The 22,593-nt window shown below is 37.0% G+C and overlaps 1 protein-coding gene across 7 annotated transcripts in view; it reads left to right on the plus strand.

Annotated features, from left to right (window-relative positions):
- BBS9 (Bardet-Biedl syndrome 9) overlaps positions 1-17,866 on the plus strand; it is a 286,276-nt gene extending 268,410 nt beyond the window's left edge. For all 7 annotated transcript variants that reach the window (XM_064417632.1, XM_064417641.1, XM_064417658.1 and 4 more), the window contains one exon: positions 14,286-17,866. In XM_064417632.1, coding sequence (XP_064273702.1) covers positions 14,286-14,332 — 47 coding nt within the window. In that variant the 3' untranslated portion in view covers positions 14,333-17,866. The remainder of the gene's footprint in view (positions 1-14,285) is intronic.
- The last annotated feature ends 4,727 nt before the right edge of the window (positions 17,867-22,593 follow it).

A 22,593-nucleotide genomic window follows, 5' to 3' on the forward strand; every position in this document is an offset into this window, starting at 1 on the left:
GATTTATGGCCTGTATTTTATCTCAACATGTTCAACAATCAGCAGATTTACCATGTAAACCTCTGCTTTATCTTCTTTGTTTTTCTTTCTTACTGTTACAATTCAACATAATGAGATGCAAGTTGTCCTTTTATCTTCTTCTTCTTCTTACTTTTAAGTTAGCAAGAAATGAATGTGGTAAAAGTTTTGTTAGCAACTTGTAAATCTTTAATGACTGTAAAAGATGATGCTATCTACTGTTTACAGTTTTAAAGAAAATGGTGTAAGGAGTGTCTTCCAGCTATCAGATCAAATATAAATAATGGTGATGGTGCAGAACTTGGCAGAGTGAATATAAGTATGTACATGATTACCTAATTATATATGACTGTATAGGTATATTTACATAATGGTGATAATATTCTTTTTCAGTTTTAATCTCAAGTATATTGTCCTTTAAGTTTTCACCAGTAATCTAAAGAATTTGAAGAAAGCTGACTTTAGAAAGTTTTCTTTTTTCTTATAGATAATGTCTGTTCATAATGTAAAAATCACACAAGTACAGCACAGTTCACTAGGAAAATGAGCTTAGTGTTCTCAGTTTAGTCCAAGTTGGACAACACGTTATTTGGCACAATCAAGTGGCCTCACTTTAAGAGAAGTATAAGACTGAATGTGCATAGAGTTTTTATTATTTGAGTGAGCTGAACTGTACATTTAGAGCGATGAGAAACTCTTGTGCTGCATCCCACCTTCTTTCAATTACACTGATTTTATAAGCACTGGATTTACAGCAGAAAAGTTTCCCCAAGAAATGCTGTTCTTTCTTATTGTGTATAGATGAAAGGATACATAGTTGTGCCTTTTATGTACTGTGTTTGTATAGACAAGAAAAGTTGCGTAAGTTTTTTAGAAACCTTGATAAAAATGTTAGTGCTTATTTTAAACAAAGGGTGTTTTTCAGAAAACCCATGTAAGATATTTAATATTCAACAACCAAAACATTTTGTTTTGTTCTCTATTGCTCTTGTGCCTTGCCTGTTGAACAAAACCTGCTTTTAAGTGAAAATGCCCTTTTTTTTGTCCAATCTTAATGGCTCCCTGGTAAAATGTTCACTTCTGTTGGGGTACAACTCTTAAATTATGCATTCAGTTCCTGTGAATTCTTCTGTGAAGAAGGATGAGGCTCATGCATTAAGAAAGAAGTCGTTCCAGTCAATGGAAAATGTGTCATGTGCTGAAGGACAGAATGTGCTGTGACAGAATAAACTACCAGTAGTGAGCTTCCTATTGTGGAGGTCTTAACAAAGAGTCTCAGCTACCAGTTGGAAAGAACTAGCTCAAAGACAGGATTTAGTCAAAGCATGACAGAAGTCCTCAGTCTGGTGTGTCTGATGCTTTGCTCAGAGATGTTGAGCATTGAGGGCCTGAATTTTCAGACTGTGATTGCAATAAAAGGATGGGATTATTAAATGAGGGCCTTGCAGTTGACTCATGGGTTAAAGAGGAGCTATTGAATCTCATTTCAAGAGGGAAATGAAAGAGACTGTGTTCTGTATACAGTTCTGTCTTGAACCTGAAGTTGAAATGCACAGGGCATTTTGGATGGCTTGAGCTGGGGTTAAATAAATAAACTGTGAAGTTAAGTGCAGTTATCAACTACTCAGTCAAACAAAAAATAAGGCAGCCTTTTTCATATACTCTTGGCCTTCTTGGAGGTGCCAGAGGAGGAACTTCAGTATTAAGGGTGTTGAAAATAGCTAGTAAAGCAGAAGCCAATGCTAATAAACAGTTTTGGAAGTACTATGAGTGGTTTAAGCATAGTCTGGATTATTGTTATTACTGTGTTAAATCACAGCAATCAAATGGCCAAGCATCGCTTTGAATGATTAAGTGGAACGGCCGTCAATGAAAACCCTTCAGGCTGCAAAGCAGACACAGGGATGGGTGTGGTCGTGGTCAGCTCTCCCAAACATTACTTTGGATGCTGTTCTAGATACAGGGCAGGGTGTTACATGATATTTTCAGGACCTGGCAGATTTTAGTTTGGTTTGGATGTTTTTTATGTACCTTGGCAGGCATGCATATCCCTGCAGCCATACAGCACTCTGCATTAATGGCTGAAGTAACACCTACTGGTGAGGCAGAGTCAATCAGCAACAGACTGCTGTTGACTCATGACTTCAGTTGACTCATAATCACATTGAGCTTTGAGGGTCACTTTTGTTCCCACCCTGAAGGCCAATGCCAGTTCCTGTCATGAATTTGAGTATCCATTGATTAAGAAAGTAGATGATGTGATTTGTGGACATATGAGCCAGGGCCTTTAAGGAAGATATGGCAGGGCCTTGTATTATTTCCATCAGTCAGTTATGTTAATTAAAATTATTTATTCCTGCTTATAATAGACTACACCCAAGGTTTTAGGTAGATTGCACTAATAATAGTATTATAGCAGCATAGAATTGTCTAAGTTGGGAAAGACTTTTTAGATCATCAAGTCCAACCATTGAGCTCAGCATGTCATTGAGTCCAATAAAGAGCTCAGTGTGTCAAAATGATACAAAAAGATCTCACAGAGAGGGGGATTTATTTCAAACTGTGTTCAGACTTTATCTACTCCATCATATATTTTTGTCTCTCCTGGAAGAGCCTGGAAAAACAGATGAGGCTTGAAGTATGCCAAGTCTGGGTATTGTCTGATGCAGGTAGCATCATATGCCAGATAAAGGGATTTTTTGATGAGATTTAGAGAAAGAATAAAGGAAGAGGGCATTTTGATCCTGGAAATCCTGGGATTTAGAAGATAAAAAAGTATTAGAAGCATTTTTATGGTGTCATTTAAAACAGTCTTGGCTTGAAAGGGAAGCAGTGTTGCAGCATATCTGAAGATAGGTATCTCAGTATGATCCACTTTAGTTTTACAAATATTAAGTCATTTTAGCTTATCATCTTATGTATGATGGTAATAAATATGAGAACAGCTCATTCTTTTTAAAATTTGTAACTTGTTAAAATGATTGGCAATCGTTTTCCAAGCTACTGCGCAGGAACTAAGGCTGGTAAAAGCTATGGAATCTTTCAGGCAAATACTATTGCTGATGGCACAGTTTGATTTCTCCTGTGTGGGTGCAGAAGATATGGCTGTGTTAAGCCTATTCCACCATGCCTAAAGGAACCATTTGTTGGGTAGTTGCTGGGTAGTCCGTACAGCAACCCATTAAATTTGGATTCTAATACCTGGACCTATTTCAACAGTACTTCAGTTTTATTGCCTTCTGAAAGGCATGAGAGAAGGGTAGGTGCTACTTTAAACAGTTTATTAAAAAATTTGATACATGTTGTTGTTCATATGTTTTACTGTTTCCTTGTTCATAATCTATGGATTAATCTTGTTATATTCACGCTTGAATGAGTGGTTTTCAGTCGTTCAGTCATGTGTTTCTGCTGGCCTGTTTCATTCAGGTGATCATATCTTTGCACCTTTCGCTGAAAATACTGGGAGGATGATATTTATTTTCTTGTTTAGTGTGCTTTCATGGATGAGAGCTGCAAAACACTCTTGCCATTCCAAGTAAGGATTAAGCCAAAACTAGTCTGTACCTTAACTCACAGCTCCTTTCAAAACATTTCTTCTAACAATATCCCTGTTTGCAGCAACAAGACCTGTAAACTGCAAGTGTACTGGGAGAGAAGCAATAGCATCCAGCTTTCTGTAATGTCCTAGCAGAACAGATAATGGGCAGGCACAGTAGGAATATGTCTACATTTTGATAAATCTTCATCTACTGTATTTGAATTTCACTTTTGCTGTAACAAAATGTCTCTCAGTAACGTTTCTCTCACTATAATTTTGCCAAAACGATCACCTTGAGAGGCTCCAATGGAGCTTTTGGAGCTTTTGTGGACTTTGATGTAAAGCTCTCCTGCAGTGAGAGATCAGAACTGCCATGTGTAAAAGCAGAGACTCCTTTGAGAACACTTTCTTAGGAAACAGATGCTGTTCTGTCTCAAAAGATTTAAACAAAATTGTATTGAGTTAAATGTAATATAGGACTTAGGCATTTCCTTGGGTGATGTCACCAGATTCTTAGACTTATAACCTCCCACAAAACCCCCATATCAACATTGCTTGCAAGTCATGGGCACAGTAAAGTGTAAAAAATTGAAAAACAAAAATAAAAATTTGTTACTAAATGGATGCTGTTATCAGGGAAACCTGAATTTCATACCTTAAGAAAGATCATTGTTTGCATCAATTAATAATATTTAATTGGTAATGTTATCTACCTAACTACTCTTCAGAATAAAAAGAGAAAACTGGTTGGCAGGTTAAAAGACTGTATAGTATGAAAATTAGGCCTGACTGCGAGCATTTACATGTGTGAGAGTTCCTACAGGACTCCTTAAGTTCAGTTGAATTACTTATGCATAAACCACAATAAGTGTTTACAGTACCTGACCTTAAATCAAGGATTGATTTTTTTTGTTAACTATCTGTGGTATACCCTTTAACTATGCTGGGTTTCGGCACTCTGTTTTAAAATGTGCCAAGCCACTGATGTTGTTTAAACTTCCTCCAGAGTTGGAAAGAACTGCACTGATTGATAAATGGAAACACTGCACAACAAAAGGTCTCCTTCTCCTTGCACTTCAGTGTATTTTCTGGAATTTTTTATCTTATTAGATCTTTCAGGATTGTTTTTTGATTTAGCATGTTTGTCTTTGCTTTCTTAGCTTTTTTCAGGCACTTATCCTGTTAATCAATAGTCAACGTTATATAACCACCAGAATGAAATATTGCTTTTCCTAGCATCCTTTGTATCTAGTTCTGTGAAAAACCTGTGATCAAGGAGTTGTGTTGCATTGTAAATTCACATGACCATTTACACAACATGAATTTATTTTGAGCAGCATCCTTGGAGAAAACGGTAATTTCAATATAACCTGCATTTGTTGTGGGAATCCCATAGCAGTGACATTTCCTGAAAATTTGTAATACTGAACTGGCTGTCTATAAAAGTTGAGCATGTTTTCCCTAAAGTCACAAAAAATTATGAAAGCTATATTGGTTTCCTGCAGTCTGACTGTACTTAGTTTTTATTGCTTCCTGAGCCCATGAGAAAATCCATAATACATTTAAAACTGTTACTTTCATCATTCCAAGCTTTAGATGCTGGTCTGTTGGCTTCTACTCGCTTTCTGGAGGTGATAAAAGGCTCAGTCCTACAAAGTGCTGCCCTTCTTCTGCTTCTGCTGATTTGTGTGAGGTTGGAGGGCGCAGAAATTTCTAGTTGTTGTTCAGCTTTGAGTTATAAGTATCCTTAATTGGATCATCAATTCTGAGTAGCTTTACAGTTTTTGTTGTGGGTACTGAAATTCACATTATAGTTACTATGGCCAAGATATGCTTGGAAATATTCAGGGGTGCAGCAGGAGGTAACTCACTTCCATTTCTATGAGACAAGAATGTTAGGAGTGGGAAAGTAGTGGATATAAGGAGGTCTTTAGTATGTTGAGATGTTAAGACAGTTTAGAATACATATCAGATAAAAAATACAAAGTGCTTTCATATAGGAGTTGGATGGGTCCCTTCCAACTTCCGTGATTCTATGATACACTGCCACTCCCTCCCCCAAAAATCATCCCTTGCATTTGCAATATAACATTTTATGAAAAGGGGCAATAGCACAAAAAACCCCCAAGACAACAAAAAGAAAAGCAGATTCAGAATGTTGGTGAGCAATAGAAAGGAGTTAAGTGTCCATTTATACGACATTTCATCTGTTACTTTAGTACAGGCTCTTTTTATTTTGTTCTTTTGCTTTAAAGCCAGCCCTGAGACTTATCAAAAGATTGCATTGGGGAAAAACCTCCTGAAAGCATTTTCCTCATATAGTGTAACTTAAAAAAGAATGTGTGAAATTCAAGATTGGAAAGTATTATACAAAAGTAGTTTTTCCTTTTTTTTTTTTTTATTAACACATTTTTCTTCAAACTTACTTCTCTAACAAAGTATTTTTTTCCCACAAGACTCCAAAGGAAAAATGACATCAAATGGTAAAATCCTGTTGTATGTTATTTCCAGAAGAACCCATGGAAATCTTGAATATGATTTTATCATTTGCACTGTAATGTTCCATTTTAACAGGGAGCAACATACTGAAGAGTATTCAGTTGCTGAATACTTGATGGTAAGCAAAAGCTGATGTTTCTGTGAATATTACACAGTGCTTAGGAATTTGTAGCACCTCAGATCTGTTGTACGATAATAGAAGTTAGAAATGGAAAACTCTTGTTATATCAGCTTTACCATCTCCCTGACCACCAGATTTTTGTCTTCATTGTGATACTAATTTGCAAATGTCATCAGCCATGTGGCTTCCACTACTTCCTCAGGGAAAATACATGGCATTAAAGCAGCCTTGAATATTCCTTTCCTTGACTTCATCTTCTTGATCCTCTTTCATATCTGTCTTACTGAACAATTCCTAATGTTGCTTTGCCTTTAGCTATTTTGTTTCTCTCCCTCTCTTCTGTTTTCTACAAAATCACACAATTATTTATGCTGTTCTTTTTGAATTTTTTCTATTTTGTTGTATCTTCCTGGTACTGAGAAGCCATGGGCTATAATGGACATGCTGGAAATCTCTACTAGAGAAACTGATGTTTATGTACAAAGTACATAATGTACTGAGTTTTGGGGCCCTACAAGTCAAACTCATTCAAGAAGCACAGCACAGACCCTAAAGTTTGTATCAGACTTTTTATTTAAGAAAAAGTGAGGGTTTTTTCCCCCTAAAAACTTAGTAGACCCTTTTATTCTATGTTTTGCAGAAGATGGTGTGGCTAAAGCTGCCTGTACTTTGTGTGGATGTGTCATAGATAAGCTTGTTGAAAGCTTTGTTCCAACAATTATATCAGGCATATTAAGAGAATAACTGCAGTATTTTGACTTAAGTTACAGGTACACACTAACAAGAGTAGAGATCTGTGAATAACTGGTTGGTTTGGGGTTTTTTAAAGTTTCTGGCTTGAAGAAAAAAAGACTGGACAATTTGTTTTTTTGGGACAAGCTCTAGTGATTTTTCAAGTTTTTTTCTCCGCAAATGAAGTGTTTCACTTAGACTTCATATCAACTAACTTATTTTAAATATCTATATATATTCAAGGAAGTTTATTTGCAATGCTTCAGTGTGAAATGAAGATTCAAAGAATTTTTAAAATTTAAAAAATGCTGTAGTTATTTAATTTTAACCAAATAATTCTGATAAATTCAGCAGAAAATTGACCTATGCTTTATTTGACCTGTATTTACAGATTTCAAATGAAAATATTCTCAGCTGAAAAGTTTGCTCAGTATTAGCTCAAGTGACTTTATGTGGGTGAGGAATGTTTGGAGGTTTTGTAGGTCTTCAAGACATTAATTATGATCTGCAGACGACATGTAAGAAATAGAAATTGACTGTAATATATTTATATATGTGTATATATATGTGTGTGTGTGTATTATATATATATATATATATATATATATATATATATATATATATATATATAATCTGTGAAAGCTCTTAGATCTTCCTGCAGGCAGACTCTGTGTGGTTGTCTCCAGGAGTGGGATTCACTGCTATTCATATGAAAATGGTGGAAAATCTTGCCCTAAAGCTAACCTACCCCTGGAGTTTTGCCTATCTGTCATGGTGATGGAAGATAAAGGATTTGTTAATAGTCAGCTGACTGGTCGTCTGTCTGGGAAGTCAACACAACAGCACAACGAATCAGGCAGGCAAAAGACTGATTGCTATGGCATTGCTTCTCCCCAGGAAAAAGCCAAGAGCTATGTCCACACAAAAAAGACCCTGGTTTTAATATATTATAGTCTGTTTAATCTCAAGGTACATGGTCCAAGTGTTTTATTTATTTTTTTTTTTCTGAAAGCAAATTCTTAAAGACCCAACTTTTTCTGAAAAGCTTAATAGGTTTGTCGGTTGCAGTGAATGGGAAGATATAGGCATGATGAAGAATAAATTGAAGCAACAGTGTTTGTGTGGCCATAATTACTTAAATCTTAGATTTGTATTGTGCATATTTGGCTTAGTAGCCACTGAATTAATTTACCATGCTGACAAGGGCAGATAGCTAATGAGAAAGAAGGGAGGTTTGACTACTGAAAAGCAAACTCATTTACAGGATTTACTTCCTGGCAAGAAATATCAGTTCCAGCTGAAATGTATAATTTGTGACTTCTTGAGAGCATCTCTAAATGAAAACAATCAATTTTCAAAACCTTTGCAAGCTTTCCGAGAAAAAATGTCCAGGATTTGGTAGTGATTGTGAGATGTCAGATATTTGGAGAAAATTAATATTTTTCATCCAAAATTTTGGCTTCATCACAATTGTGCTTCCTATAATAATGATCATTGACATCATTTTAGGTAGGTGACTGTTTTTTAAACAGGTTGTCATACTACAAACATACTCAGTTTGCTCTGTAATAATTTTTGGATTTTTTTTTTTTTGTTGTTGTTCCTAAGTGGAACGTAAAACACTGTTATTAGAGTGCTGTTTACAGAGCTCTACATTGCTTCAAATTAACTAGCATCTCATTCATCTTGATCTCCTTAACATATATATATGTAAGCTGGATTTGGTGGTTTGACAACTCCTTAGTTCTTAGAGAATGTGTTTATTCCAACTCTCTCTGTGTATATGTGTATTTATATTTATATTTACATGTGTATGTAACTGGAGTCATTAGAAGAAGCAGGTGTGCACCTTGGGAAATTTTAGTGATGCCACTGGATGTTTTTCCTGGTTTTCAAACTTTTATGAGAAACATTTCTTATGTCTTGGGCATTTTCCAAATACAAATCAGAAGAAAATCCTAAAGAGACCATGCTGAGGGCTAATGCCTAGAGGCATGAGTGCACAAAAACTTTGTAAGTTGTTTAAAACCTAATTTAAAAAACCCTATGTGGACATTTGGTAAATGTTGCCTTTGTCATTGTTACCTCCTTATTAACTCCATTGTGTTACATTGTGTGGCTACTACATGCCACTATTAAGTCAGAATGACAAAAGGAAGACTTCAGCAAGGTTTTTGTAAGTTTTGTGTGAATAGACCCTCCTCTTTCCCCAAGGTTAGAGCTACCCCTTCTATCCCTGCTATTTTGTGGCATTTAGAAACGCAGCAGTGGATACCTTCATGTAGGTTGGATTTGTCGTGTTAGTCGCAGCTAGTGGGGGGCACATTTACAGAGTGGAAACGGTTGTTTCACATTACCCACCCTGTGATGTATATGGTCCCTCAGGACAAAGCAAAGTTCAGTGAATGAAGCCCTTTCTCTCAGTCACACTAAATGAAAAACAAATTTATTTGTTTTACACAATTCTTTAATAAATGAGTCAGCCCTGCTTCCCACTTATTCAGCTACCATCACTCCACTTTCTGATACAAAAAGCTGAGAATTTTTGAATTATGTGTGCAGTGGTCAGTGACTCACTGGTGACTTGGGGAGGCAATGCTGGGGCCCCTCTCAGCTTATTAGCCCATTAAAAGTGATACAGAGTACCAATGAAGTCCAGTTTCTCCCATTAGAGCAGTACAGGAAAGCTTGTAGCTTGTTGATTTTACAGTAATCCATTTTGGACTCCTACTAGACTGTGTCTGTTTGATAAGCAAGACTGGTGCTTTCCTCAAGTTTTTGGAAAGCCCCTTGGATTGTGTTTACAGAATGAAGGTTAAATACTAAGAAAAAGGAAGTGGTATACATTTCCTGAAGTAGTTTTTAATGAAAAGAAAATCATTAGTAATGAATAGATGGGCCTTCTTGAAAGGAGAATTATGATTTTCAGAAATATGACTTAAAGGTGCTGGGAAAAATCTGTCATCTTTTGTTAACAAAAAAGCAAAAAGCTATTAACTTTGGTCATTTGGAACATTTAATTTTGCATCCAAAAATTTTATGAAAAAGCAGTTTAAAGCTCTAGTTTGTTCTAAAGCTGTCTTATGTCAGGTCTAGAAATAGCAATATTGACCATTAGGCCATGAGACGGGGTGGGTTTTTTCCTCTTTTAGATGGGAATAGCTGAAGAACAGGGTGCCTCCCTTTTCTAACTTAATCTGAACTCAAAATAATTTTTGTCTTGTTATAACAGCTCTTTTCTGAGTCACTGTATGAAAAAGAGACTGGAAGTATTGGATATTGTAGATCAAACACTTCAAAGCCAACTTTGACTTAGTTTTATGCATGCTTTAGAGTAGACTAATGTACAATAGTATCCAGGAAACTCAGCCAGTAATTCATAAGGGTCCAAAATGTTCTCCTCAGCATGAATCATAGCTGCATAAATGATAGGATTGGAGAAGATCCTTTAAGTCATCCAATTCAAAACCTGTGTATCTTCCTTTTCACTATCCCCACTAGGATTTCATCTGCCCTGTCTCTGCAAACTTCCCATATCCCTGACTCAGCCACCTCCCTGGGTAGTTTCTTCCATTGCCTAATTATTTAACCTGAACATCTTTAAACTTACAGCATCATGCTGAGTGTGAACAATTTATGACTACAGAAAATGATTCTCCTCCCTACTGCCATCATGCTCAAATATAATCTCTCCCTTTAAATGTGTCATTGGGGTTTTGGTTTTTTTCCTTCTAACTGCATGAATAATAATCCCAGGAAAGTTGGGGGTTTTCGGCTGTCTTTGGTGCTTCTGTCACTGTAACTGATTTTCTTTGAACTTCTGGTTTTCAAGCTTCAAAAGTACATTTTGGTCTACAAATGAACTTTCTGTGACTCAATGATATGTGTGTATTAAGTCATGCTTTTGAAGAGGTGAATAACATGATTGAAGTATTCTGTGTCTTTGTTTATAAAAGCTGCTTTCTTGAGGGTGCTAATTGACAAATACACGGCATTTGAGGGATTTAAGTGACTTTCTTGGTGTCAGATATCCTCCATCTCATGTTACTAATCAGGATATTAATACAGTCACGTATTCTGGCTCTGTTTTGAAAACTGAACTCCAAAAGCACTCGGAGGTGCTTGTAGTTGCCTACTGCTGAGTTAAAACTTACCATGATCATTTCCAAAAGGAGCTTCCCAGTTTGTAGCTGTGTTAATAAACAGAGACATAAACCTTTCAATATATATTTCTCTAAGTGTATGTGTTCAGACCAGTGTTATTATGATAGGATTTTTGGATGGTCTATAAAACAAACCAGATAGAACTTCATAATGGGGGAGATGAAGATGAAAGGAAGCTTTTTATTCCTGATGAAATGAGGTAAAGAAGCCTCAGTCTTCATAATTTATATTTATACCCTGTATTTTTCAGGATCTGCCTAAGCTTGTTGGAATATGCTAATGAGAAACCTCTCTGATGTTAATTATCTCATCTGCTATAATGTAGAATGTGCCAGTTAGATCAATGTGACATTTATGTTGTTCTCCTAGATGACTAATAAAAGTTGCATAGCAGAAAAAATACAGGGTAGAGGTGGGAGGGCTGGTTATTGCAAGCTGTATTTTCCTGATTCTGCATTGCCTTCCATTTTGGAGTTACACAATAAAAATAGCTGCACTCTGTGCCTCACCTGTCAGCTCACCTCTCCCACAGTTTACTCATGTAGTAGTTCTTTGATCCACCTGAAGTACAGGTTCCCTGTAGCTGGAACCTACAGAGCTGTTGTGCAAACTTGTGTGAAACCAGGGTAAATCTTGCTCTGTGACTTCAGTTCTGCCAGCCAGTAATTACAGTAAATGTGTTAGATTTAGTGGATCCATGGCTTTTCATGAAAGTAACCATTCATGGTTCACTTTGGCACAGCAATTTGTAGAAATAGACACAAGGGTTTTTTGTAAGAATTTAATGTCAGGGAAGTAACAGATTTTGAAGGTAGTGTCTTGGGCACTGGGCACTATTTTTTGGCTCAAAGAATTTTTTTTTGTAAGTTTATAATTACACTTTAATTTTTGACAGGCCATGTTTTCAGCCTAACAAAGGAAAAAAATGCATTTTGATATAGCCTTCTTAGCTGAGAGGTTTTTGTATTGAGATATTTTTGTAAACCTCCCTTCTTTAATTTCTGTTTTGTTATGCTTCTTGGAGGTCCAGCAGCCAGCCAGTCCTCAAATGTCAAGAGGCTGAGGGCACTGTGCAGTGGCAGTGTCATGGCTTAATTGTGCAACACCAATGCACAGTTGGTAAACTCTTGGTCTCTGGTAAATTTGCAACCATTCTTTTTGGGTACAAAGAGCTGACCATAGTCATAACTCCTTTTTTCTGTTTCTGATTTAGATTTTGTGTGTGTCCAGCTTTTATAGGAGTGTGGAGCAGCCAGTTTCATAATTCTGGCACTAGTTTCCTTGACTATGCTGGGAAATCAAGTTATTCTCAGGTACTTCTTTAGGCAGAGCTCTAAACAGCTTAACCAAGCTATGTAGTCAGGAACAGAGGTAGCTGTAGCTTTGCAGTGGTTTCTGTTCTCTATTGAGCCATGGTGGGTGTTTCATTGCCAGTGCATAACTTAAACACAGTTACTTGCTGAGGAAAGCCCTGCAGAAGTAGCACAGTAAAAAAAATTAAAGTCTGTTATTTCTATGGTGCATTTCAAGTGGTATCCCCTCTACTTTCTCTTACATTTGTTAATTGCTTGGTCCTAGAGCGATATTTATTTCTCCTTCCCAATGTTTGTAGCTCATCTTGGTTTCCTATAATCCACAAGTTTCCTTATCATGCTACCTAACCCCTTCCCCATGATCATTGATGAAACAAGATGGGACCTGCTGCTGGTCCCTTTGGCATCCCAGCGTGTGCTGTGTGATGAGAGCTTTGAACAAAGGAATGGCCATTCAAGGGCTGACCTTTGGAACCCCAAGTCAGCTCTTAACATGATACTTTTAATTGTCCTTTAAAAAAAACCAAAACTAGCAACGTCAGTAAGGGGAACTTCTCAGACCCTCAGGGCTTTGGGCTTCCAGCTGTTGCTGAAATTTTACTGCTTTAGTCTTTTTATCTCAAGGCTTGAGATAACATTTGTTAGTTTAGTACCATCACCCATGAAAACCACTGTAAATTCTAAAATCCCCAAGCACCAGAAACATTGGAAGTGTAAAATAAAAGCTGGAAAATAAATCTAGATGGTTTTGATCATGTGAAATTGCACAGATCTGAATGAAAGCATGTGCATTTAAGTTTATGTAGCTTGTTGGTGCTAAATTCTGTGTGGACATAATTGTAAAAGCAATTAGGCTGATAGCAGACTGGTGGCTTTGGTTTAGAATATTGGATGCTCAGATTTTATTCCACTGACCTGCTGGATCATTTCATTGTATGTTGAGGGATTTTAGCCTTCTTCAGAGAAGAAGTTAAAAAAGCATATCAAAACAAACCTCATAAAATCTGTGTGTTATTTTATTATTACTCATATACCATTTGGAGATAGTGCCAATTTACTTTGGGTTGCTTAAATTAATTAGAAAAGGATTTAAATAATTTTAAATCTAAACTAAGAGTGCCTATGTAAGAAACTTCTGGGTGAAATAACCACTTTTCATTTTAGTCATTCAAGTATGTGTGTGTAAAAAATTGTGTGATCATCCACTGTTTTCTTTCTCCCTAAATATTTGAAGAAACTTTCTATGAGTCTCTACCCCCTTTTCAAATTCTGTCAGGTTCATTGTTGCTAAGATTATTATCCTATCCAAGATTGATTAATCTCTTGAACTAGTATTTGAAAATGGGAAATTCATTCTCTTGGCTTATAGTAGAAGTTACCTTCAATATACGAGTATGGCTATTTTCCTCTTGCCCAAGCTGATTGTCATATGTAAAGGTATAAGTATGTTCTTATTAATGAGTATATGCATTCAATTTTCATTTCATTTCAAATTAATTATTTTGGAACTTATATTGTAATTTTTTCCCCAGAAAAAGGGACAGAATAAATGCAAGTTGCAGATTGGAGTAACTGTGTCTCTAATCATATGCCCAACTGTTCTCTGTCATTTTTTTCTGACGCAAAAGTAGTCCATGATTTTGTACTTTGAACTGTTATTGTCCATGATATGTATAGAAAAGCTGATGTGAAATGGCCTTTATTGCATTATTTTTTTATTTTCTGAACTTGTGAGTGCTTGAACTTGCAAGTTAAGCATTTTTATCCTAAGCGTTTTGCATGTAATAAATTGTTTCCTCCAGCTATAAGTAAGGCTTTCACAAACTGATATAATCAACAATGTAGTGCATGTAGTTGCCAACTGCACTAAATTTTTAAGCATCTCCTTTTTGCTTTACAGGTCTGTCTGAGGATGCAGCAGAGGAAACAAAAAGCCACGAACTCTGATGACAACCCTCAGGAGAAATTTTTATCTGATGCCAGATGTGTTTATAATGCAGCAGTACCAATCCATTTTACTCTGTAGTGACTGCAGCTTCCAGAAGGAGAGGACTGTGCTAATTTATATAAAAACAAAAAAGTTCCACTCTAATAATTTGGTTGGGTCTCCCTGCCAACTGCTATCATCCTTTCTGTGAGCAAAGTTTAAGCACTTACCCAACTGTGGTAGGGGTGTTGTGTTTTACGATATATCATCCCCTTCTAAGGATTCAGTTGATTGATCAAAGACTGTTTATACATAGTTAAAAGCAAACTTTGTTTCATTATGTGTTTTGTCTTTTTAAAAGATATTCTGAACTGCACCTCCCTTTGAGATTATATTAACATTTGTTATATCACAGTTTTGACAAAAGATAATTATCTCGTTTCCTCCTGTACTAACATTCATGATTCCAGACAGCTGAATTCACCACCAGGAGAAAAACTGGTAATCCATCAACTCTTTTCCCCCCTCTCTCATTGCTTATACAGACTCCTGTTCTCTAGAGATATAAAGTAAAATATGGTTACTGGACATAAAGGGCAAACCCTTTTGCCATTAACTATGCCACTATGAATGGGAGTAAAGTTTACACTGTAAGTACCTTGAGCACAGCAACACATGGATCTTTTTATGGTTACCTGTGATTTCTGCTTTTCTTGTCAACCAGTCTACTCTAGTTATGGGTAAGACTTTCAAAAGTAACTACCAATTTTTGAGTGCCTTAATTTTTATTAATCCAGTTGGAGGGTGCTTTGAGTGTTGTGCGTTTTGGAAGTTCTGAGTATTCGCCTTCTGAAGGTCAGGCTCATGCAAGGTGCCTGAAATACAACACCCAACAACTGAGGCAAACTTTGAGAGAACCTTGGCCTAGAGTTTGGAAGAGTCAGGCTGATGTCTGGATTTCTGAGAGTGAGTTATTACTAAAATACACTTGGAACTGAAAATAACTGAGACCAGGATCAAGTGTATAAGCAGGCATTTGAACTACTGTTGCTAGTTCATACCAAAATATAAATTGCAGTCTCTTGGATGGCAGATAGAGAATGCACTGATAGGTGCAGTTTAGTTTGTGGTAGATGCAAGTACATGAGCCATCTCCACATCCCTCACTCCTGTTGATTTCTTCAATAAGGATTCACTAGCTCCTGTTCTAGCTGTAGTAAAGGCTCCTCCAACTCACTTTTGTGTTGTTTCAAAAGAGGTTGTAACAGTTTCTGTGGTCAATGCTGGCTTGATCTGTGGCTAATAAGGAAACATTATTTTTCAGAATGTCTTAAGCCATCAACCTTCATCATCTCCATGTCTACTTTCAATTTCTTTACATCCACCCACCCCTAAAACAAAACCAGCTTTGCAGCTCTTGTGCATCTGCTGCTTAACCCTCTGGCCCTATTCTGGCTCAGTACATGGTATAACTGTTTCAAGAAGCCTTTTTCAACATGTTAGCTATTAAATAGCTCAGTAGCCAAGGAACTGGGTAAGGCCTCTGATACCTCTAGGGCTGAAGTGAGCTGTAACTCCCAACAAAATGACTCTGGCCCCCAGGAGACCTTAGATTTATCTATAAGTTGTGGGGCCAGAAATCTTGCTTCTTTCCCAGGAAGGAAAAAATCCTACCCCCTGCTTGTTATGGAGTGATTCTGCTCTCTGAGTTTTCTTCACTCTGATCCCTCCCCCGTGGTGTTTTGTCAGGAGGGTGGTATCCAACCCATTGTCAAGGTACCCTGCTGCGCTGTGAAAATTACACAATAAAATAATCTCCTGTAGTCTCTGTACACACCTCAGTGACCAAAAAAGTCCATGGAGAACTAATCAATTACTGTAGCTATTAGGCTTAACTGTTAACTATAGATCTCAAATCTTCTTTTGTCCTCTTGTCAGTGGCTACTAGGGAATCTTGAAAAATCAACCACAGTTAGTACAGAAAGCTCATACCATAATGGTGTAGAATCCTGGACCAAAGAATCCTAAATTATAGGCATATAATATAGCTGGAAAGTTCACTGCTATGAGACTTCTGTGAAATATATTACTCTGTCATGATTCCCATTATTGAATGTGATCCCAGTGCTCAGAGCTCCCTGGCTTCATTGGGACTTTAGGGTAAATGACAAGTAGGCACTCAGGTCAATTATATCATCCACTCTTATTTAAGTTATTTTCTGTCATTTTGAGATGAAATGCTCAGAAGCACTCTTATTTGCCTTTTCTGCTCCATGCTTTGCAAAATAAGGTCTCATGAGGATAGTTTTACAAAAGGAGAAAATATGCTGGCAATAAAGGGGAGGGAGGAAAGGAAGAAAAAGGTAGAACTGTCTGTAGTAGTAAAGTATGACCTCTTTGTATATTGTTCTAAATTGCAGTATTTGATAGTATCATCAAGATTTAAAAGTTGCATTGAATAAAAATTACTTACTTTCCCCCAATGCCAAATAGTCCATCTAATTCAGAGGAAGGAAGTAATTGAAATGTAGTCATTTATGCAGCAGCCTAAGAGGAAATATTGTAAAGTAATTCTTAGCAGTTCTCAAATGTAATTTGAATTTTTAAGAAAGTTCTTTTTGGCTGGGAAAAAATCAGGCCAAGTACAGGAAGTTTGGAAGCTAGAGAGGTGTAAGGAATGTAAGGAAACATTGCTAGTTTGGGGGGATCATATGTTTGGTTCTCATCAGCGATGTTTCTGAAGCTGGGAGAGGCACTGGTGACCAGTCAAACTGTTTTGAACAGGATGTTATAGTAATTCATGCTCAGCTCTTCTGGTCAACTTAAATATGCAGCCCATCTGCATGTTTATCTATTTGAATAGGATTTTATATGGTTAAGTGGGCTCAAAGACTAAAATTAATTTTAAATTACAATTTTATTGAAATAAATCTAAAAGGAATTTTGTGACATTTTGAAAATAATGCTGTGATTCATGACATCTTTATTATCTAGAACTTTGAAACACATTTTCTAAAACAAGTTCTAACATAAAGCATATATTTTTCTGTTAAACAGGTAAATACTTCTAAAGTTTATTTTCTTAGTAGAAGTTTATTTTCAGAATGTTATTGTCCAATGGCTTTTGTTTTGTTTTTCTGCCATTGCATTTTAGAAAAACAGATTAAAACAATTACTACTCTGATGACCAAAATCTGGAGGTCTGGATGCTGCTCATCTTTTGGGCTTTGTACACAATGCTGAGTTCAAACTAAGACTGTGGTTTCCAGCCCCAGATTCATTCTTCTGTCCAACTATTATTCAACTGTGACACAGAAAAACAACATTTCTCTGCTTTCAAGGGGTTGGGCTTTGCTTCATAATGTCTTGTTATTTTCTCTTCTTCAGCATTTACTGTACAGAGAGAATTAGAGATAAATTTCAATATTCTTGTATTGCTTATAAAGAGTAATTTACTGCCATAAACTGAAATTTGTTGAGCAGAGATTGTATTTCTAGGTGAAGTTCTTCCAGCATTGGAAAAAAAAAAATAAAATTACAGGGTATGAATCATATTGAATAAGTATCTTTCCTTCTTATCAGAATCTTCTGTTTATAAATAGTCTACTAAAAAAAAAACAACTGGTGCAAAAGTGCTGTAAAATATATGACATACTCCTGAAACCAAGCTTCTGTATCACTTCTTCATTGAAAATTAACCTTGAGTTTCCCACAGCTTTGTTTGCTGTCACCCCTTCACTTCTTGTTGCTTTCTTCATTTGCGCCTTTACAGCATGAGGTTGCTCTGGTATTTATGTGGTATCTTCATGTGCTGTTGCAGGTGACTTAGCTCCTTTGCAGCTCAAAGGTAAAGTTTGCACAGCATTATGCTGCTTCATGAGCCTTGATCTTGTTGAGGGCACATGCCCACAGGGCCAGGCTTATAATTAACAAAATTCACCCCAGCTGGAAGAGGTTATGAATCCATTGTTTCAATGAGAATTTATCCTAATACTCTAGTAGACCAAGTTCGACATGAGTTTGTTTTCTAGGTAAACAGTGAAAAAAGTTGCTTGTTTTAGAATCTTGAACTTCCTCTCTACTTTTTGTCCCCTGTCTTGTAAATTCTTGTAATAGTCAATAGTATCAGGAATGATTATTTCTATCCTCTTTTGCAAGACAGCTGGTTGTTTGCTGCATAGAAGCTGCTAACCTGGGGGAATTTGCTTTTTCCAGGAGACCAGCAGATCACAGCAGAGATACTTTGCACTTCTGTTGGCATTAAGTGTATGGCAAGTGCTGTAGTTAATGATGGGATGGAGCATAACCCAGCTAATAGAATTGACCTGGTCTTGTCTGACAAAGTGTCCTGACTGCTCTATCTTTACATCTGCAATATCAAGGAGTTTGAACAAATGCAACATGAACATAGATTTAAATAAATATAATTATTATTTTAAAACACTTTGGTATTTTCCAAGAGCTTCATGTTGTAATCAGGAAAAGGAGTAAAATACCAATTTGTTTTCATGTGCAGTTATTGTAGGTTGATATTTCTTTTACATTTATTGCCATGTGTTTGGATTTACTATGTCTGTAAGAGGCATTCCTGCTTTCAGAGGAACCTGCTGTATTGAAGATTTCAGTATCCATTCTTGTGCTTTAAATGAAAGGATTCTTACGTATCAGGTAAAAAATCATGAAAGTAAGCAGAAGCCATGGAAGAGATCCCCACCCTCAGGCTACACTGTGTAAATTGATGTTAACTCTGATGGGAGTGTTTTCCATTTCATTAAGCATAAACATATCGTATTGTTCATTCGTTTGCTAGCACCACTGCAACACCACGCTGTCATCATAAAAATTGTTCCTTTAGGAAATTATTTTCTGCAAAACCAGTTAATACTGTAGAACAAAATAATAACAGTGTTTGATAAGATAATTTGTCTTTATAAGCAGAGTAGAGACTTGGAGTGCTTCCTAAGTGGGAATGATCAGTGCCAATCATAGCTCGCCCTCCACCACAACTCCAGCAGACTGACAGTACATTCAGATGCAGAAAAAAGATAACAGCTGTTCCAATTGTGTAAGCTGCTGCCTGGCCTGAAATCTTGGAGGGAGGTCAGTAATCCTGAATCATTACTGTAACCTGATTAGAGTCCCAAATCTACTTTTGATAAATTTAAGTATTTGCTATTGATTTTGACAGGAGAGCATCCATAGTCCCATGCTGAGGGAGGCATGTCAAAAGAAGATGACATATTAGCACCACTGAACTCCTAGCTAGGTGATGTAATCAATTATGGGGGTCTTTCCAAAAGGTGCTATTCCTAAAATACAATATGCATGAGGCATGAGGCTTACCTAGCTGCCACACTGCACCCTAGGTGTGATTGCTTCTCTGCAGAGTGATGCTGCATGTGAAATAGGCACTTGCAAAATAAAACCCCAGAGCATTTTATTTGTATTACTTTAGCTGCTTATAGATGAAGTCACTCTTAGAATGATGATAGCAGCTTTTCAACAATCATAGCAACCCTATTAAATAGTTTAGGAAATCAAGCAATGAGCAGCATGCTCTCCCTCTGCTCCTCAACCAAGACAATGTGGAAAGAAAGTATTTCCAAAACACATTCTGTTAAGAAGAATGAACTTAATTTGACATTTGATCAGCACAAAGCTTGGCCCTCTGTCTTTTAAAAAGTTGTGATGGTTTCTCTAAATTGGTTTTGTTGTTACAATTACTATTTCCTGAATTTCACACACTATTTAAACATTGGAAGCTCCAGTGTCCTCTGATTATACTGAGACATTATGTGATTGTTAATTAAGGTAGCACAGGTGCTAATCTTAGACAAGCAAGGAACCAGCAAGGGTATCATTCAAGGATGACTTAGACCAGTCCTCCTTACTTTGTAAAATCTGATGAGACCATTTGCAAAGCTTACAGTTTCTTTGGGAAAGAAAAGATGTTTTATTCTATCGATTTTAATACTGCATTAATTTTAAAGGGTAGCTTAGATTCACAGTATCTTAGAAGTGTTAGAGAATATATGAAAAAGTTAGTCTATAACAGATGATATTCCAATTCATTATGAAGCAAGCAGTCAGTAATTAATAGTTACTTCAAATGCTCACAATATTTTATACTCATGGCTGGATTCAATTACAAGAGACATAAAGGAGATTATTGTACTTTTTTTTTTCCCCTGATGGCATAATGAAGTCAAGATCCATAAATATTGGAGAACAGTCAAGTCTCTATATATATAACAGGAATTGCTTTTTTCCAGCTGCCTGGAGGTGCAGTGTCTTCCTTCTATTTGAGCCATGGCTGGGCCTATGAACTTGTAAGAATACATCTTGGTTAATATGGGGTGATTGCTTCTGATCCAGTAGAAACAGAGAGAATTTCTCTTGGCAGTGCATTTGAACACCCTGTTTCAGCATTAACTGGATATTTCACGGTGGTACGACGTGATTCCTTCGTCATGACACTGGACTGCCTATTTCAGGGCACACGTCTCAAAGGCAGTCAGGAGGACTGTCACTTGTGAGGGAAGCATTTCCCCCATTGTTCTGGGCAACAGGATTTCAAACGTAGAGGTTTGTCCCTTCTGGCTGCACTTAGAAGGCATGGAAGGAGGAAGAGGAGGTCCAAAGAACTGAATTCCCAGCAGAATCATGTCCAAATGCTCCCATGCCAGCTACCACAGAGAAATGTTTTTGTTTTGTTTTGGGTTTCTTTTCCTATTTTTGTCTCGTTTATAAAAAAGTCATTCCATGTTTAACATTTATTAGCTCATTTAATGGGGAGAGGAATCTTTGCTTTTAGTCCTTCTTCTCATCATCTGCATTTTTGTAAGCACCAGTCAGCTCTTGCAATCGTGTCATTCATTTCTTTTTCATTTATCTTTTTTCTACCAAATTCCACTGACTGTAAATTGGTGATTTTGCCCAGCAGCCACTTTGTAGGTGTGTTTTAAAAATCCCGAAAAAAGGAAAATTTGCAGCAAACTGCGTGTTTTGGTTAAACTTTTGAAATACAATGTATCTGTTCTTCTCTGGGATGAATAACATTGCTTTCACCATCAGGAAAAATATGAATGGAAAACCAAATGTGCGCTAAAGAAGCTGATGCTTTTTTTTAAAGGGCTACTGCCCAAGTATGTCATCCAATGGAGGAAAGTTGGTAGCTGCATTGTTTTTTGTACGACAGCTACCCAGACGGTGATGTGATACCTTTTATTGGGCTAACCAAAGTTAAAATTAGAACTGAGCAAATAAATCCCAATGACTAACAGAGCTTCATGCATTTAACCTTTCTTGCTTCTCACCAAGACCAACTTTTGCAAGCCTAGCTGCTGGTTTTTGGCTTCCAGTTTACAGAATGCTGAAAGATGCTAAGCCTGGTGAGCTCCCTCCCTTCAGCTTGACAATTTGATCACACAAAAACACGGTCTGGTCCTACTTGTTCAGGATCATTGCACTGAAAAGAAAAACATTGCACTGAGAAGAAAATTAGGGATACCAAAACACAAATCTGAACCCTGAAGTGTTTAGCTGAATTAGGTTTCTTAGATCGCAAACCAGTGGACGTGTCTGAGCTAGGAAGTGAGTGCAGGAATTTACCTGTATATTTATTTGCTTGGATTGCTGCGGTAGAGTTGGGGGGGCAGGCTTTGTCATAACATACATGGAAATCCACATGCACTGTGACTTTTTGTATAGGTGTTCCTTACCACATAATTTCCAAGCTGACTTGTAATTTGAAATTAATTTGTCTTTTTTTCTGGTGATTGCCCTCACTGTGAATTTATATTCACCAAGTTAAAAGAAAAATTATTCCTTCTCCATATCATTTTTACTCCTGGTTACCCATCCTTCAAAACTGGTTGTGCACAACTGCAGGCAGAGAGAGCACCACAGCAGAGGTAAGTGGGTGAATCCTCCCATAAATAGCAAAGTTGTATAACTCTCCCTGATTCACCATCCCACGGGTGTGGTGGAGCAGCTCCCAAAATTGTAAACTTACTCACCAATGTGGCCAGGGGACATTTCTGTTCAGAAAAAAACCCCGACCATAAGTTATAAGCAAAAGGAGCACCCTTCTCCTTAATTTTTTGTGCCTACTTCATTGTTGCTTGAGGCTAGACTGTTAGTCATGTGGCTTCTGTGGTGAATAGAGTGTGGGTTTTATTGTGAGCTAGGACAGACCAAATCTGGGTTCAGTCAAGGCTCAGACAGTGTCCCTGTGCAGCCCCAGAGCTGTGCAGTAGCCCTTTCCCCTTCCCCACATCTG

This window comes from Passer domesticus, chromosome 1, assembly GCF_036417665.1.
Source record: "Passer domesticus isolate bPasDom1 chromosome 1, bPasDom1.hap1, whole genome shotgun sequence".
Classification (NCBI taxonomy): domain Eukaryota; kingdom Metazoa; phylum Chordata; class Aves; order Passeriformes; family Passeridae; genus Passer; species Passer domesticus.